At 41.8% G+C, this 17525-nt stretch overlaps 1 protein-coding gene across 1 annotated transcript in view; it reads right to left on the bottom strand.

Moving 5' to 3' along the window:
* hpse2 (heparanase 2) overlaps positions 1 to 17184 on the bottom strand; it is a 375037-nt gene extending 357853 nt beyond the window's left edge. Inside the window, exons 1-3 of the mRNA XM_073026938.1 lie at positions 16856 to 17184; positions 14878 to 15035; positions 13957 to 14118 (exon numbers count right to left, since the gene is read on the bottom strand). Of these exons, the coding sequence (XP_072883039.1) occupies positions 13957 to 14118; positions 14878 to 15035; positions 16856 to 17121 (586 nt within the window). The 5' untranslated portion in view covers positions 17122 to 17184. The remainder of the gene's footprint in view (positions 1 to 13956; positions 14119 to 14877; positions 15036 to 16855) is intronic.
* Between the last annotated feature and the right edge of the window lie 341 nt (positions 17185 to 17525).

The raw sequence follows: 17525 nt of genomic DNA, 5'->3' as shown, positions 1-17525 counted from the left end.
CCTCGATCTCAATTCTCAACCCAGAACCCTCAATCCTCAAACCTCAACTTTGAACCCTCAATCAACTCTGAACTCTGAACCCTCAATCTGCAACCTTCAAACTTCAACCCCTCAAACCTTGACTCTCAGCGCCCAATCCTGTGCTCTAGAGATAAATGTAACTGTCTCCTAAACCAATCTATATTTGAACAGTCTCACCTGGTAATGCTTAAGAAGGAATATGTTTCCTCTAATAAGCTTTTCTTACTCCTAACATTCTGGCATTATTCTCATTTATTTTTATTCCCTTTATGGTTAAGACTGTTAGCATTAAGTGAGTTGCTTTCCTCTAAAGCACCGACTTAACTCACCAGGTACTGCCAGGTCACATTAGCTGCTTTTAATTCATGTGTAAGTTGGCCTATTACAGTTAATTGTCAACAGCAAACAATAAATTAGCAATGCTTACTAAGATGGATGGGGTAGTAGCATTAAGAATTGATCTTACTGCAGGTATCCAATAACAGCAATAACAACTTACATTTCTATATTTTACACATTTTAATGCAATTTTACGTCCCAAGTTGTTTCACAGGAACCACATTAGGAGATGTTAAACCAGATATCCGAAATAGGTTCTAAAGGAAAGCCTTAAATAGAAAGAGAGAAATAGAAAGGTTTAGAGAGGAAATTCCAGAGCTTGAGGCCCAGGTAGTTAATAGCAGTCACCAGTGATAGAGCTATTAAACTTGGGGATGCTCAGAACTGGAGGAGCACATGATCTTAAATAGTTGTAGGGCCAGAGAAGACGGCAGAGATTGGGTGTACTAACCTCTCCTTTGCTCTGATCTTTTCTCCTGCTTGAAGTTAAAACAATATTTCAGGTGATAGGCATTAACCCCGTGATTTCATGTAAGAATCACAGATACAGTATTTAGAACATAGAATAGTTCTAAGTACTGGGGTTCTAATATTTCTCTGTCATTCATTCTTTGGGTTTTTTTCTCTCTCTGTTTAATGCTGGTAAGAATTTCAGGTTGGGTACTGTATACATTCTCTGACATTAAATTGAACCATTGAGTAGAGCACACTGCAGGCTCTTCAGCCCACAGTGTTGTGCCCATCACTTACAGTGAGTTACCAGCCATCAGATATTCTCAACAGGAGCTCAGGCCAAAAAGAGGAAAAACTGAAGGATCCCACAAAGCTCGGTTCGGGGACCTCTACTTTTTGTGATTTTTATCAACGACCTGGATGTGGGGGTAGAAGGGTGGGTTGGCAAATTTGCAGACGACACAAAGGTCGGTGGTGTTGTGGATAGTGTTGAGGATTGTCGAAGATTGCAGAGAGACATTGATAGGATGCAGAAGTGGGCTGAGAAGTGGCAGATGGAGTTCAACCCGGACAAGTGTGAGGTGGTGCACTTTGGAAGGACAAACTCTAAGACCAAGTACAAAGTAAATGGCAGGATATTTGGTAGTGTGGAGGAGCAGAGGGATCTGGGGGTACATGTCCGCAGATCCCTGAAGGTTGCCTCACAGGTAGATAGGGTAGTTAAGAAAGCTTATGGGGTGTTAGCTTTCATAAGTCGAGGGATAGAGTTTAAGAGTCACGAGGTAATGATGCAGCTCTATAAAACTCTGGTTAGGCCACACTTGGAGTACTGTGTCCAGTTCTGGTCACCTCACGATAGGAAGGATGTGGAAGCATTGGAAAGGGTACAGAGGAGATTTACCAGGATGCTGCCTGGTTTAGAGAGTATGCATTATGATCAGAGATTAAGGGAGCTAGGGCTTTACTCTTTGGAGAGAAGGAGGATGAGAGGAGACATGATAGAGGTATACAAGATATTAAGAGCAATAGACAGAGTGCCCTCTTCCCCAGGGCACCACTGCTCAATACAAGAGGGCATGGCTTTAAGGTAAGGGGTGGGAAGTTCAAGGGGGATATTAGAGGAAGGTTTTTCACTCAGAGAACAGTTGGTGCGTAGAATGCGCTGCCTGAGTCAGTGGTGGAGGCAGATACACTAGTGAAATTTAAGAGACTACTAGGCAGGTATATGGAGGAATTTAAGGTAGGGGGTTATATGGGAGGCAAGGTTTAAGGGTCACCACAACATTGTGGGCCAAAGGGCCTGTACTATGCTGTACTAACCATATAACATATAACCATATAACAATTACAGCACAGAAGCGGGACATCTCGGCCCTTCTAGTCCGTGCTGAACGCTTACTCTCACCTAGTCCCACCGACCTGCACTCAGCCCAAAACCCTCCATTCCTTTCCTGTCCATATACCTATCCAATTTTTTTTAAATGACAATATCAAACCTGCATCTATCACTTCTACTGGAAGCTTGTTCCTCACAGCTACCACTCTCTGAGTAAAGAAGTTCCCCCTTGTGTTACCCCTAAACTTTTACCCCTTAACTCTCAACTCATGTCCTCTTGTTTGAATCTCCCCTACTCCCAATGGAAAAAGCCTATCCACGTCAACTCTATCTATCCCCCTCATAATTTTAAATACCTCTATCAAGTCCCCCCTCAACCTTCTACGCTCCAAAGAATAAAGACCTAACTTGTTCAACCTTTCTCTGTAACTTAGGTGCTGAAACCCAGGTAACATTCTAGTAAATCTCCTCTGTACTCTCTATTTTGTTGACATCTTTCCTATAATTTGGTGACCAGAACTGTACACAATACTCAAAATTTGGCCTCACCAATGCCTTGTACAATTTTAACATTACATCCCAACTCCTATACTCAATGCTCTGATTTATAAAGGCCAGCATACCAAAAGCTTTCTTCACCACCCTATCCACATGAGATTCCACCTTCAGGGAATTATGCACCATTATTCCTAGATCACTCTGTTCTACTGCATTCCTCAATGCCCTACCATTTACCATGTATGTCCTATTTTGATTAGTTCTACCAAAATGTAGCACCTCACACTTATCAGCATTAAGCTCCATCTGCCATCTTTCAGCCCACTCTTCTAACTGGCCTAAATCTCTCTGCAAGCTTTGAAAACCTACTTCATTATCCACAATGCCACCTATCTTAGTATCATCTGCATACTTGCTAATCCAATTTACCACCCCATCATCCAGATCATTAATGTATATGACCAAACAACATTCGACCCATTACAGATCTCTGAGGCACACCACTAGTCACCGGCCTCCAACCTGACAAACAGTTATCCACTACTACTCTCTAGCATCTCCCATCCAGCCACTGTTGAATCCATTTTACTACTTCAATATTAATCCCTAACGATTGAACCTTCCTAACTAACCTTCTGTGTGGAACCTTGTCAAAGGCCTTACTGAAGTCCATATAGACAACATCCACTGCTTTACCCTCGTCAATTTTCCTAGTAACCTCTTCAAAAAATTCAATAAGATTTGTCAAACATGACCTTCCATGCACAAATCCATGTTGACTGTTCCTAATCAGACCCTATCTTTCCAGATTATTATATATACCATCTCTAAGAATACTTTCCATTAATTTACCCATCATTGACGTCAAACTTACAGGCTGATAATTGCTAGGTTTACTCTTAGAACCCTTTTTAAACAATGGAACCACATGAGCAATACGCCAATCCACCGGCACCATCCCCATTTTTAATGACATTTGAAATATTTCTGTCAGAGCCCCTGCTATTTCTACACTAACTTCCCTCAAGGTCCTAGGGAATATCCTGTCAGGATCCGGAGACTTATCCACTTTTATATTCTTTAAAAGCGCCAGTACTTCCTCTTCTTTAATCATCATAGTTTCCATAACTACCCTACTTGTTTCCCTTACCTTACAAAATTCAATATCCTTCTCCTTAGTGAATATCCTTCTCCTTAGTACATAGAACACAGGACAGTACAACATGGGAAGCCCTTCAGCTCACAAAGTTTACTAAATGGTTATAAATTTAATTAAACTCATCTGTTAATGCATGATCCATATCCCCACCATTCCTTGCCTGTTCACGTTTGTCCAACTGCCTCTTAAACACCACTATGGTGTCTGCTTCCACCAGCCTTGTGACCCACTTCAAGTACTTGCCTCTCTCTATGCTAAAAAAAAACTTGCCCCGCATGTCCCCTTTAAACTTTCTCCCCCTCACCTTAAACACGTGTCCCCTAGTATTTGACATTTCTATCTTAGGAAAAAGAATGGCCTCTCTAACCTATCAATGCCTCTCATAATCCTATACACTTCCATCAGATCTCCCCTCAGCTATCAACTCTCCAGAGTAAAATACAACCCCAGATCGTCCAACCTCTCCTTATAGATAATACTCTCTTATTTGCTCATAATTCTTCACTTTAAGACAAATTGTATTAATCATGTCACATTTAAAATTCCACAGCACCACGATAAACAGGAATAAATCTATCAAGCTGTATCAATGGAATAACTGATCAAGGTTCCCTTTCAAGGATTGCACTGATATGGAAAAAAAATTTTAAAAATCTTCAAATGCAAGTGCAGCACAGTAGCACAGCGATTAATATAATGCTATTACAGCACCAGCGACCTGGGTTCAACTCCCAGCACTGTCCGTAAGGAGTTTATACGTTCTCCCCATGACCATCTGGATTTCTCCCCAGTGCTCCGCTTTCTTCCCACATTCCAAAGGCATCCGGGATAGTACATAGGGCAAGAATGGCCTTCTACCACGCTGTATGTCTAAATTAAATAAATATGCTGGAAATCTAAAATAAAAGCAGAAAATGTTGGAAACACCCAACAGGTCAGGTCGTATCTGTGGGAGATGAAACGGAGCTGACATTTCAGGTCAAAGACGAAGCAAAGCGTCAGATCTGGGAAGGAGGAACTTGTTAAGTTGCAGACACAAGAGATTCTGCGGATGCTGTAAATCTGGAACACCACACACGCAAGATGCTGGAACATCTACAGAGGGGAATAAACAGCCAAAGCTTCACCTGAAATCCTTCAGTATTTTGTGTGTTTTGTTAAGTTGCAGAAGGGTTCTGAAGGGAAATGTTCCAGTTGGGTAAAAAAAATCTAGGGTGATCAGTTTTACAGCTTATCCCATGGTCACTCCAGTTTTATCTTATCAGAGACCCACCGCCACCTTCTGTAGCTTCCTTTGTCACCGTTCCCAGTTCTGACAAAGCATATTTGACACAAAATATTAACTCTCTTTCTCCTCCCACTGATACACCTTGACCTGTTGAGGATATCAAGTAGTTTCTGCTTCTATTATAAAGCTGATGTGTTCATTCCCTCTAGGGGCGCCATGGTAACATAGTGGTCAGTGCCACGCAGGGCATCGGAGTTTGGAGTTCAATTCCAACGTCACCGGTAAGGAGTCTGTATGTCCTCCCTGTGGAATGTGTGGTCTAATGAATATACCGGTTAGTAGGTAACAAAGTGTTCCATGATTAGGCTTGGGTTAAACTGGTGGTTGCCGGGCTACATGGCTTGAAGGGCCAGAAGGGGCCATTCTGCACTGTATCTCAATCAATCAATTAATCAATAAATGGATGCATTCATACATACATAAATACCTACATAAATAAGTACATGGGCTGTGCAAGAACATAAGAAAATATCTACTTTCTCAATCAATGAACACATCAAGATAAAGTAAGTAATTTTGCACAATATCTCCTCAAAGATGGTTTAAATTCTGCTTTTTTTAATGTTTGATGTTTGCATCATGACATTACACAAGATTGGATCCTAAGCTGGATGATAAAATTTCAATACTTCGTCTAATGTAATATGAATGTACTGCTACTTTTAGATATTAGAGAAAAAAGGTAAAAGATGTTTAAAAGATTAGCTTTATTTGTCACAAGTATATCAAAACAACGAGACATACAGTGACCTGAGTCATTTGCGTCAATGAGTAATACAGTCCAAAGATGTGCTGGGGGCAACCCACACATTTCACCATGTTTCCACTACCAATATAGCATACATACAACTCATTAACACTAACCCGTATATCTTTTGGAACGTGGGAAGAAACTAGAACACCTGGAGGAAACCCATGCCATCACTGGAAGAATGTAAAATCACCTTACAGACAGCAGTGGGAACTGAACCCCGACCTTCTGATGTTGTAAAGCATGATGCTTACAGGAATACAATAAGTAGGACCTGCTCTAGTTCTCTCGCAGACCTGAGTACAGGCTGTCCCCATGTAACAAATGGGTTACGTTCTTACAAAATTAGAAATAGCAGGCTACATCAGAAAGATTGACGTGTTTGATTAATCAACAGACAACTGGACTCTGTATACTGAGCAAATTGAGCAGTATCTTGCAGCGTGAAAAAGCCAATGAAAAGCAAGAGCCAATTTTGCTGACTGTTACAACCAAACCAGCTGACATAAGCTTTGCTGATATAGTGAGAGTAATGTAGAAACATTTAGAACCAAAACCATTTTTGATTGTAGAATATTTTAGGTTTCATAAGTGGAATCAAGAGGAAGGGAAATCCACTTCAGCATATATAGTTGAATAGAAGATGTCTGAACATTGTCAATTCAGTAATGGGCTTAATGATATGCTGAAAGATTGTTTAATTTGTGAAAATCTTACAAGAAAGCATTCAGAAATGACTCCTAACTGAAGCACAATTTACATTTAAAAGAGTAATTGAAATAACTGTATCAATGGAAACTGCAGAGACACAACTGAGTTACAGTCAGGAATGAAAGTGAGCATGAACAAAGTTGCAACATCTAAACAGAAACCAGCCTGACCAAACAAATTGTGCTATCTTTGTGGCAGAGGCTCACATAAACCAGACCAATGAAAGTTTCAAGGCAAAACTTGCAGAAAATGCAACAAAGTAGGACATATACAAAGAGCACGTCAAGCAGACAAAAACAAATGGACTGCACAGGGAAGAGTAAAAGATAAAAACTCAAGGTGCACTTTCAAGAAGAGTACTAGACTGCATGCTGTTAAGGAAATATTTGACAATGATGAGAGTGACACAGGACTGAGTAGCCTTGAGATTTACAATGTGAAAACTAACAGGAGACATGCAATATGGCTTTTACCGGAAAAGAACGTCAAGTTTATTAAAATGGAATTGGATACTACCTCAGCTGTGTCAATCATTCCACAAATTGAGTTTGAACAGCATTTCAAAGACACTGAATTGAAACTTGCAGCTATCTAACTAAGAACCTATTCTTGAGAAAAGGTAACTCTTATCTGAATTATATTCCTAACAGTGAAATACAACAAACTACGTTACTTTGTGTTTGTATGTGGTGAAAACAGGAAGGCCAGCATTGTGGGCCATGGTTGGCTGAGACAACTACAACTTGATTGCAGATCCATCCAGCATTTGTATGCCAGATCCCCTGTAACAGAGTCTACCAAAAGCAAATTAAGGCCACAGTATTGGAAAACTCAAACATATCAAGGGCAAAATAGTGTTAAATGAAAATGCCACACCCAAGTTGTATCACCTGGGATAAAGTAGCCAGTGAACTAGATCACAGAGAGCCCGAAGGAATTATTTCCAAGGTTGAATGAAGCCCAGGGGCAACACCAGTGGTGCCAGTAGCCAAAAGAATGGGTCTGTCAAGATCTGTGGTGATTGTAAGGTTACCATCAAACCAGTACTGAAAGTAGATCAATACCCTCTGCCCAGAAAAGAGGATATCTTAAGAACATAAGAAATAGGAGCAGGAGTAGGCCATCTAGCCTGTCAAGCCTGCCCCGCTATTCAAAAAGATCATGGCTGAAATGACCGTAGGCTCATCTCCACCTAACTCTCCTTTTCAGGTCCTGCCTCAGCAAGGACCTGAACCCATTGCAATTTGCCTATCACCACAATAGGTCAACAGCAGATGCAATCTCAATGGCTCTCCACACAGCTTTAGATCACCTGGACAACACAAACACCTATGTCAGGATGCTGTTCATCGACTATAGCTCAGCATTTAATACCATCATTCCCACAATCCTGATTGAGAAGTTGCAGAACCTGGGCCTCTGTAACTCTGCAACTGGATCCTCGACTTCCTCCTTGCTGACAATCAACATTGGTGCACCTCAGGGGGGTGTGCTTAGCCCACTTCTTTACTCCCTGTATACACATGACTGTGTGGCTAGGTATATCTCAAATACCATCTACAAATTTGCTGATGATACAACCATTGTTGGTAGAATTTCAGGTGGTGACGAGAGGGTGTCAACTAGTGGAGTGGTACCGCAGCAACGACCTGGCACTCAACATCAGTAAAACGAAAGAGCTGATTGTGGACTTCAGGAGGGGTAAGACAAAGGAGCACATACTCCTCAAAGAGGGATCAGAAGAGGAGAGAGTGAGCAGCTTCAAGTTCCTCAGTGTCAAGATCGTTGAGGATCTAGCCTGGTTCCTACAAATCGATGTAGTCATAAAGAAGGCAAGACAGCGTCTATACTTTATTAGGAGTTTGAAGAGATTTGGTATGTCAACAAATACACTCAAAAACTTCTATAGTTGTACCGTGGAGAGCATTCTGACAGGCTGCATCACTGTCTGGTATGGAGGGGCTACTGCACAGGACCAAAAGAAGCTGCAGAAGGTTGTAACTCTAGTGAGCTCCACCTTGGGTACTAGCCTAAAAAGTACCCAGGACATCTTTAGGGAGCGATGTCTCAGAAAGGCAGCATCCATTATTAAGGACCTCCAGCACCTTTTCCAGCTGGAAAAGCTTGCCCTTCTCTCACTGTTACCATCAGGAAGGAGGTACAGAAGCCTGAAGGCACACACTCAGTGATTCAGGAACAACTTCTTCCCCTCTGCCATTCAATTCCTAAATGGACATTGAAGCTTTGGACACTACCTCACTTTTTTTAAATATACAGTATTTCCATTTTTGCACATTTTAAAAAATCTATTCATACACATAATTGATTTACTTGTTTACTTATTATTGTTTTATTTTATTTATTTATTATTATTATTATTATTATTTTTTCTCTCTCTACTAGATTATGTATTGCATTGAACTGCTGTTGCTAAGTTAACAAATTTCATGTCACATGCCGGTGATAATAAACCTGATTCTGATTCGAATTTCCCCATAACCCCTTATTTCCCTACTGTGCAAAAATCTATCCAACCTTGTCTTAAATATATTTACTGAGGTAGCCTCCACTGTTTCATTGGGCAGAAAATCCCACAGATTCACTATTCTTGGGAAAAGCAGTTGCTCCTCATCTCCATCCTAGATTTACTCCCCTGAATCTTGAGGCTATGTTCCCTAGTTCTTGTCTCACCTACCAGTGGAAACAACTGTTCTGCCTCTATATTACCTATCCCTTTCATAATCTTATATGTTTCTATAAGATCTCCTCTCATTCTTTTGTATTCCAGCAAGTACAGTCCCAGGAAACTCGATCTCTTCTCAAGGTCTAACGCTTTCATCTCTGGAATCAACCTGGTGAATCTCCTCTGCAGTGCCTCCAAAGCCAGTGTATCCTTTCGCAAGAAAGGAGACCAGAACTGCACGCAGTACACCGTGTGGCCTCAACAGTACCCTGTACAGTTACAGCATAACCTCCCTGCTCTTCAATTCAATCCCTCTTGCAATGAAGGCCAATATTCCATTTGCCTTTTTGATAGCCTGCTGCACCAGCAAACCAACCTTTTGTGATTCATGCACAAGCTCTCCCAAATCCCTCTGCACAGCAGCATGCTGCAATCTTTTTATTAATCTGCTCTTTCATTTTTTCTTCCAAAGTGGATGACCTCACATTTACCAACATTATACACCATCTGCTAAACCCTTGTCCACTCACTTAACCTATCTATATCTCTCTGCAGAGTCTCCATATCCTCCGATCAATTTGCTTTTCCACTGAATTTAGTATCATCAGCAAACTTAGATACACTACACTTGGTCTCCTCTTCCAGATCGTTAACATATATTGTGAACAGTTGCAGGCCCAGCACTGACCCCTGTGACATACCGCTCACTACTTGATTGCCAACCAGAGTCACACCCAGGTATCCCAACTTTCTGCTTTCTAATGGTTAACCAATCATCTATCCATGCTAATACATCACCCCCAACTCTTTACGTACTTATCTTATTGAAAAGTCTTTTATGTGGCACTTTATCGAATGCCTTCTGGAAATCCAAGTAAATAACTTCCATCTGTTCCCCTCTATCCAGTGTGCTCATTATATTGCTACGGATTCAGCAACAATAAATATATAAGTGTGACAGGGGTTTTTATAACAAACAAAACGTTTATTAAACACTGAAAAACAAACCCCCAAAAGTAAACAAACAACTAACGCAACCGGAAGTCAGCTGCTGTGCGGCAGCTTAAACAGTTCTTAAAGCGATGTTGCAAAAACAGTTCTTCAAAGTAGTACTGCAAAAGTTCAAAATGCTTACAGTCCATTAAAGGAGAGACTTTTTAGACGATTTAAATTCTCTTTCACGTCGTGTTGCTGCGGTTCCCAGTCGAACTACACTTTTCCCACGGAGAATTTACGAAGATGGAAATGAAACGGCTTAAAGGCACTGACCTTTCCTTTACAAAACTGTTCCCAATCCTTTCTGCTATTTCGCAGGGATTAACATGGGAACAGCCAACGAATTCCTTCCGAATGAGGATCAAACAAGGTCGAACCTGTTTCACCGTCGAAATCGACTTTCCTCGATCTTTTAACTCCCAAACTCCGATCTTCACTCTCCAATGATTCTCAACTGGCAGTATTATAAAGAAACTGCTGACAATGACCTTTTAAACTTTAGGCATTAAATAAAACTCCATCTTTCAACTAAACTGCGTCATAATATTGAACCACGCAGTGGCATGGAATCAAAATGGCAAATCCAGCCACGAACTGCCCCTCCTCACAGGGAGGGGTTCTCCTTTTATACCCTGTAAGAAAAACCTGTCACATGACCTCTACTGGCGGGAAAATGACGTCACTCCACTATCACAAGACCACTACCTTAAGTGCAGTATAGCTTCAACACCACTCACATGTCACGGGTACGTAACAATATCCCCAAAGAACTCCAGTAAGTTTGTCAAACAGGACCTGCCTTTGCTGAATCCAAGCTGCCTCTGCCTGATGGATCCATTTCTTTCCAGATGCCTCACTATTTCTTCTTTAATGATAGCTTCAAGTATTTTCCCAACTATAGATGTTAAACTGTTACGTACCCGTGACACGTGACAGTGGTACCCTTGTCACGTGACTGGGGTTGAAGTTATACTGGACATGAGGTAATGGTGGAGTGATGTCATTTTCCCGCCAGTAGAGGTCATGTGACAGGTTTTTTCTACAGGGTATAAAAGGGAGACCCACCCTGTCAGGTGGGGCAGTTCGTGGCTGGATTTGCCAAGATGACTTCATATCACTGTGTGATTTAATGTGATGACGCAGTTTAGTTAAAAATGAAGTTTTATATAATGCCTAAAGTTTAAAAGGTCAGAGCCAACGGTTTCTTTGCTAAGGGAGAGTGAAGTTTGGAAAATGGAGAACGAGGAAAATCGACTTTCGATGGATTGACTTCGACCTTGTGTGATCCTCATTCGGAAGGATTTCGTTTACTATTCTCATGATAGTCTCCGCTGGAAAAAGCGGGAGATTGAGAATATTGTGGAAGGAAGGTCAGTCACTTTAAGTTGTTATATTTAATAAAATTCGACGTGGGAGTTCGACGCTGGGAATCGAAGGACATCGACGTGGAAGAGAATTTACATCGCTTTAAAAAGTCTCTCCTTTTAAAAGTACCGTGAGCTTTTGAACTGTCGGCGTATCGTTCTAAAGTATTGTTTTCTTTCGGCATATCGCTTTAAAGAACTGAGTTCTTTTCAATACTGCTTTAAAGACTGTTTGGGACTGCAACGCTATTAAGGACTGTTTGAGCAGCTGAGCTCGGATCATTGTTTGGGTTTGTTTACATTTGAAGGGGGTTTGTTATCAGTGTTTAATAAACGTGTTATTTGTTATAAAAACCCTTCGTCTAACTCATCTATAATTATTGTTGCCTGAATACGTAACAAAACTAACTGGCCAATAGTTACCTGCCTTTTGCCTACATTGTTTTTTGAACAGTGACGTGACATTTGCCATCTTCCAATCAGTCAGGACATGCCCAGAGTCCAGAGAATTTTGGTAAATTATCACCAAAGCCGCTACTATAACTTCTGCCATTTCTTTCAGTACCCTGGGATACATTCCACCAGGACCAGGGGACTTGTCTGTCCTTAGGCCCACAAGTTTGCTCAGCACCACCTCTTTAGTGATAGCTATTGTATTGAGGTCCTCACCTCCTAATGCATCCATATCATCTCTCTTCAGCATGTTAGACGTGCCCTCCACTGTGAAGACTGACACAAAATAATCAATCAAAATCTCAGCCTTTTCCTCATTTTATATGTATATATATCCCTCCCCCTCTCCCTCTCTCTCCCACCTCCTCTTTTCCATCCCCCACTCCCATGTAGCATACTGCACAACCCTACTATGCCAACTATGAATTGATGAATTGCCAATTACTGCCTGCATGGAAGACAAGTGTGTATTAAAAGCAACATTTCTTGTCTCATTGTGATCAGATACAAGGCAATTAAAACAGTGCATCATTTTTAGGACAATATTCACCAACACTTGACAACATCATTTTCCATTCAGTACACTAGCTCTCTGATGTAATTACTTAAATGTGTGTTTTAAGTATGGTGGAATCTGAAATCCCAGCACTTGTGAGTGCAGTTAACACAAATCTTTAGCAGATTTCCCAGTCATTTAGACAGACTACGAGTTGGCAGAGAACAGCTGAGGGGTGCATCATGATACAAGAATTGTTTGATTCTCCCACAGACTGGTACACTGTATCTAATTGGATACAGTACCACATGCAGATATCCTTTACATGTCCCTGGCACACCGCACATATTTACTGCACCCTGTGAAACTTCATACACAGCATACAATATACACATTGAATGCACTTGTGCTCTACATTATACTGGTACACTGCATGAGACTTGTACAAAATATGTACTGTGTACCCACGTGGAATTGGGCATGTCAAATGTAACTTGTACCAAACAGTACACCTCGAGCAACCAGACCAAAAGAAGCAAAACAATTGTACGGAACAGCAGGCCACCTTTATGCAACAGCCTCACAATACAGGCTGCCGTACAACGAATACAACCGGCTCATTGAGTGCAGTTCACGTGGTGGTAGTAGTACAACGTAACGCTGCAGGTACGTCACGAGTTACAACTGCACTACAGGCGGCCGGTACAAGCTCTCCAACTGTACAACAGCAACAGGGGACAGATCACCCTGTACGCTCCGCGCATTTGCCGCAAGCTATTTAATATTTAGGTAATATTTGAGTACTATTGTAAATGTTTGATTAAGCATTCGTTGTTTATTTAGATAATTCATTGCGGATTTATGTAGAAGTCCGTGAATGGCTTTCGTCATTACGCAGGTACGTCATATGCGCGCGCCTCGCTTAAATTAAAAACGAAACTAAGACCCGTTCTCTTGGTCCGCTGCCTTTTTCTTGCGATTAGTTTTTATGTTTTGGAGTTACAAAAAGTATTTTGCCGAATTTACAATGCTTCCGGTTGCTTCTTTGGATTCCACCCACAAACGACGTGAAAATTAAATGCAAACTCACATTAACCCCTCATTTGCAAAGATCATCATCAATTACTTGTGTTTTTTTTAAATTCAACCAGATAATCATATTAATGTGTCTCATTCCTTTACCAAAATTCGCCTTGAGGAGATTGAAAATACGAAAAAAGGCACCCTGGGTTCAGCTCGGAAATCGAGTTTTCCGCGCACAATGTTGTAAATATTGGGTGCTGGTGAGACAGACTGCATCGAACACCCACTTCCAGCGTTGCCACCCTCACCCCGGACCCCGTCAACCGGCGAAGCCCCAGCACACCTTCGTCCAAGGAGCCGCTCGGGCCCGCGCTGGCCTTCCTACCTGTTATTGTGATGTTGCTGTAGGTGTTGGAGAAATGTTCCTTGGTCAGGACGATCTGCATCTGCGACGCCTTCTCCCGCTGTAACTCCAGCATAATATCTGGATGCTGCGCGATTTTACAGCCCTTCTGCTTATCCAGGGCTATGTCGCTCCGGACAATGTCTGAAATTGGAAACGCAATGCTAACGAAAAAATGAAATTACAGTTCTGGTCATTTTCTAATCCCCTTTCAAAAAAAAACAATCGCGTTAGAAACGAATTTACACGCGACTTTTAACTTCGTGCAGACAGAAGGGATTAATTTAGTTAGATATTTGGAGACTAATGTAATTAGTTCGGTTCAACATTGTGGGCCGAAAGGTTGTGTTCATGTGCTGTATGTACTATGTTGTAATTTTCGTATTTAAAATCGTTACACCCACCAAACAAACCGGGACCTTTTGCCTCGGGTCTTGCTCCTCTCAATCAAAAGCAACATCAAATAAGAAACGACAACCTACACTATAAATTGGCAGGGAGAAACACACAGTTCTTTGCAGGGTATCTATTGACAATTTGACCCGTGGTAAATTATATAGCCTGCTCGTGAATTGTCAGTACCCTACATCACAATCAGCTTGACAAGGGTTTCACATACTCTGTGTGAAAAGGGGGCAGATTTATATGTGGCAAAAGAACACCAAAGCTTCAAATGCATTTGAAATATGGTGTTACAAATAATTAATAAAATGCGCCTAGAGGTATAAAGCGCTTTAAATATAATTAAATGCAAAACGTTTTAAAATTTATGCATTATTTGTATAAATCTGATTTCCAAAAGTTAATTGTGTAGTTTCCGTATCAGGCGGTATTTAGGCAGGTTATACCACGTAGTTAGGAACGCTATTAGTTCAAGGGGCTTTGAAAAAGTGACTCAAATACCGTCTTCGTAGTTTTTGAGGTAGTAATCGGGCCCCAGCTCGCCTCTGTGCTTCGCCAGATTTCGATGATTCTGGAATTGCAGAAAGTCCGTCCTTTTCCCGCCGAACCAGAGAAAGGCGGGGGACAACCCTCGGGCCAACGTTACCAGCTTTCTGGAGCTGTAAGTTTACAAAAAGAACATTTCACCTCAACAAGTGAAGAAATGGAGGGTACAAATATGTTATCAGCCACTGTAATGTATCGGTAGAATGGTATACCTCTGCAGACTGGAGTAACTATCCCGTTATAGCTCACTCTCTCAGTGGGAGAGTCCAGACGAGAGAGCACAGCTACAGCATACAAGAACCGGTTAGTACAGAGATGAGGAGATTTTGTATTTTAGTCGGAAAGCTATGGAAGTGTGCAATTCATTCCCACAGGCGGCTGTGGAGGCCAAGTCATTGGGCATATTTAAAGCGGAGATTGATTAGTCAGGGCTTCTAAGTTTACGAGGAGAAGGCAGGAGAATGGGGTTGAGGGGGGTAATAAATCAGCCATGATGGAATGGCAGAGCAGACTCAGTGGGCCGAATGGCCTGGTTCAGCTCCTGTGTTTTATGGTCTAATCTCGCCCGTAAAATATAATCTCGCATCAGCGCGCATCGGCTGCGCGAACCGCGGATTACTAATGAGAGAGACGCCTGTTGGAGTTTTATTCCTAAAAACAAACCGCTTGATTTTGATTACTCTGTGGGTTCCTTTTTAGAATATTAATTTGAATACCAAAAACTTTTGGTATGTTGAAGATAGTTTATGATAAGGCCTTTGTTACACGAAGACTCCAGCCGCCAAACTTCAAATCGAATACTGCCTGCTGTCTTTAGTGGTACGGTTTAATAAGTTATTTTTAAGGTAGTTCGTTTATTTACACGCCAGTTTAGCAGCTTCCGTTAGAATGCGTAGGAAGCGCGATTTTGCTGTTAAGATACTTGAGGAGCTGGGAATGTTACACTGAACTGTATAATGATACATCACCGACATTAGGCTCGCAACCGACTTGGGTACAATCCTAAAGCGGACAAATTGCAAGCAAAATCTCAAAATTTTAAGAACCTTTACAATGAAATTATACACTTTATAACATCATCAACTTTATAAATGACTTCACGCCGAATATTCTAAATTTATATGGCCCAACGGAATGCAGCGGATACGCCAGTTTACTGTGTGATTTAATGAAGTTTAATCTGTTCTTCGAACTTCCCTCATTCCGCTGAGGGAGAAGTTTAGATGTTTGTATTTAATTTTAAAAACGAAAACCCGACAAGAAGAGGAAAGGCAGCGGATTTATTTCATAGTTGGTCTGCGCTGGGGATTGTTAAACTGACTACTTTGTGGGGTTTTGTTAAAAACTCCCAGGTTTGTTTTACTTCGAAAAACTTGTCTTTTATTTTTACAATATGTTGTTTGTGTTGTATCGAAATTATATCTCGATCCCTTTGTGTAAAATACACAGTTCTGTCAATTTTACCGTTAATGTCTCCGAGCGTGACTGACGGCTTCTAATCGCTACTTTATAGACTATTTCCTGATTCTAGAACACAAATCTTGTTTCGCTTCATCGAATTCGCCGGCTATTGTTTGGTTTTAAGGAATTACGTTGCCCTTTCCAATCGATCTCAAGTTTAAGAGGCTGGGATTTTTTTTTTGTCCTTTTTAAAAAGTTTTTATCCAGACTAAGCAACGTCTTGAACAAATCGGCGGGGATTAGAAATGAAATATGCCACGTCGGATGCACAAAAGAGAAATGATGGTGCTTTTGTTCAAATTACAAAGAGATATTGGTTAATTTCGATGCCGCGCTCGTTTGGAAATTAAAAGTTCGTCGAATAAAAATAGGCCACAATTTGGTGTGGATGATCGTTAACTCGGGAGAAAATACTCGTTTGTTAATATTACAACAAAATTAATTTTCTTGGCTCACTGTTAAATAAGGCTACCTTAAAAAGTCAATCCAACCATTGTGCAGCACCGCCGGGTCGAGCTGAATGGACAGAAAGTTTTCACTGACGCTTCGCACTGAGCCCCTAATGTCTACGTCCAACAGAATTAGAGTCTTCGCCCCCCTTCGCGCTTGGCTGGGACCTGCCGCCGGCGATCTTCGTTCCCCGACCTGCGCCGATGTCGAGAGGCGAGCGAGCACGGGGAGAGATGCGAGCAAGCAAAGAACTGGCAAAATCCCAGGGAGCAGTGAGCCACCGGGCATTGTCGCTCGACAGAGAGAGAGAGAGAGAGAGAGAGAGAGAGAGAGAGAGGGAGGCAAATCAAATTCTCCCAGATGGCAACTTCCAAGGCGGTGGGAAGAGTGAATTATTTTTTTGAATTGCCAGTGTGTGTGGTTTGTAATGTTTTGATGGCGCGGTGAGAAGCTCCACGCCCCCCACGCCCCCAGCCTCTCCAACAGTCCGCACGCCCCCCTTTAAAAAGCCTCGACCCAAACTGTAGGCGATTAAAAAGCCAACGGCGCCGTCCCATTCTCATCGTCCAACGACCCGACCGTCGTGCTCTCGGGGACCGTGCGCATGAGATCACCGCGGGGTTAGAGCACGGAGGGAGGCGGGTGCTGGTGGTGGGTGGGGGGAAGGATTGTTGTGGGTGGGAAAGGATCTC

The sequence above is a fragment of the Hemitrygon akajei genome, chromosome 23 (assembly GCF_048418815.1).
Source record: "Hemitrygon akajei chromosome 23, sHemAka1.3, whole genome shotgun sequence".
Lineage (NCBI taxonomy): Eukaryota > Metazoa > Chordata > Chondrichthyes > Myliobatiformes > Dasyatidae > Hemitrygon > Hemitrygon akajei.
This window is presented reverse-complemented; position numbering and strand designations above follow the sequence as displayed.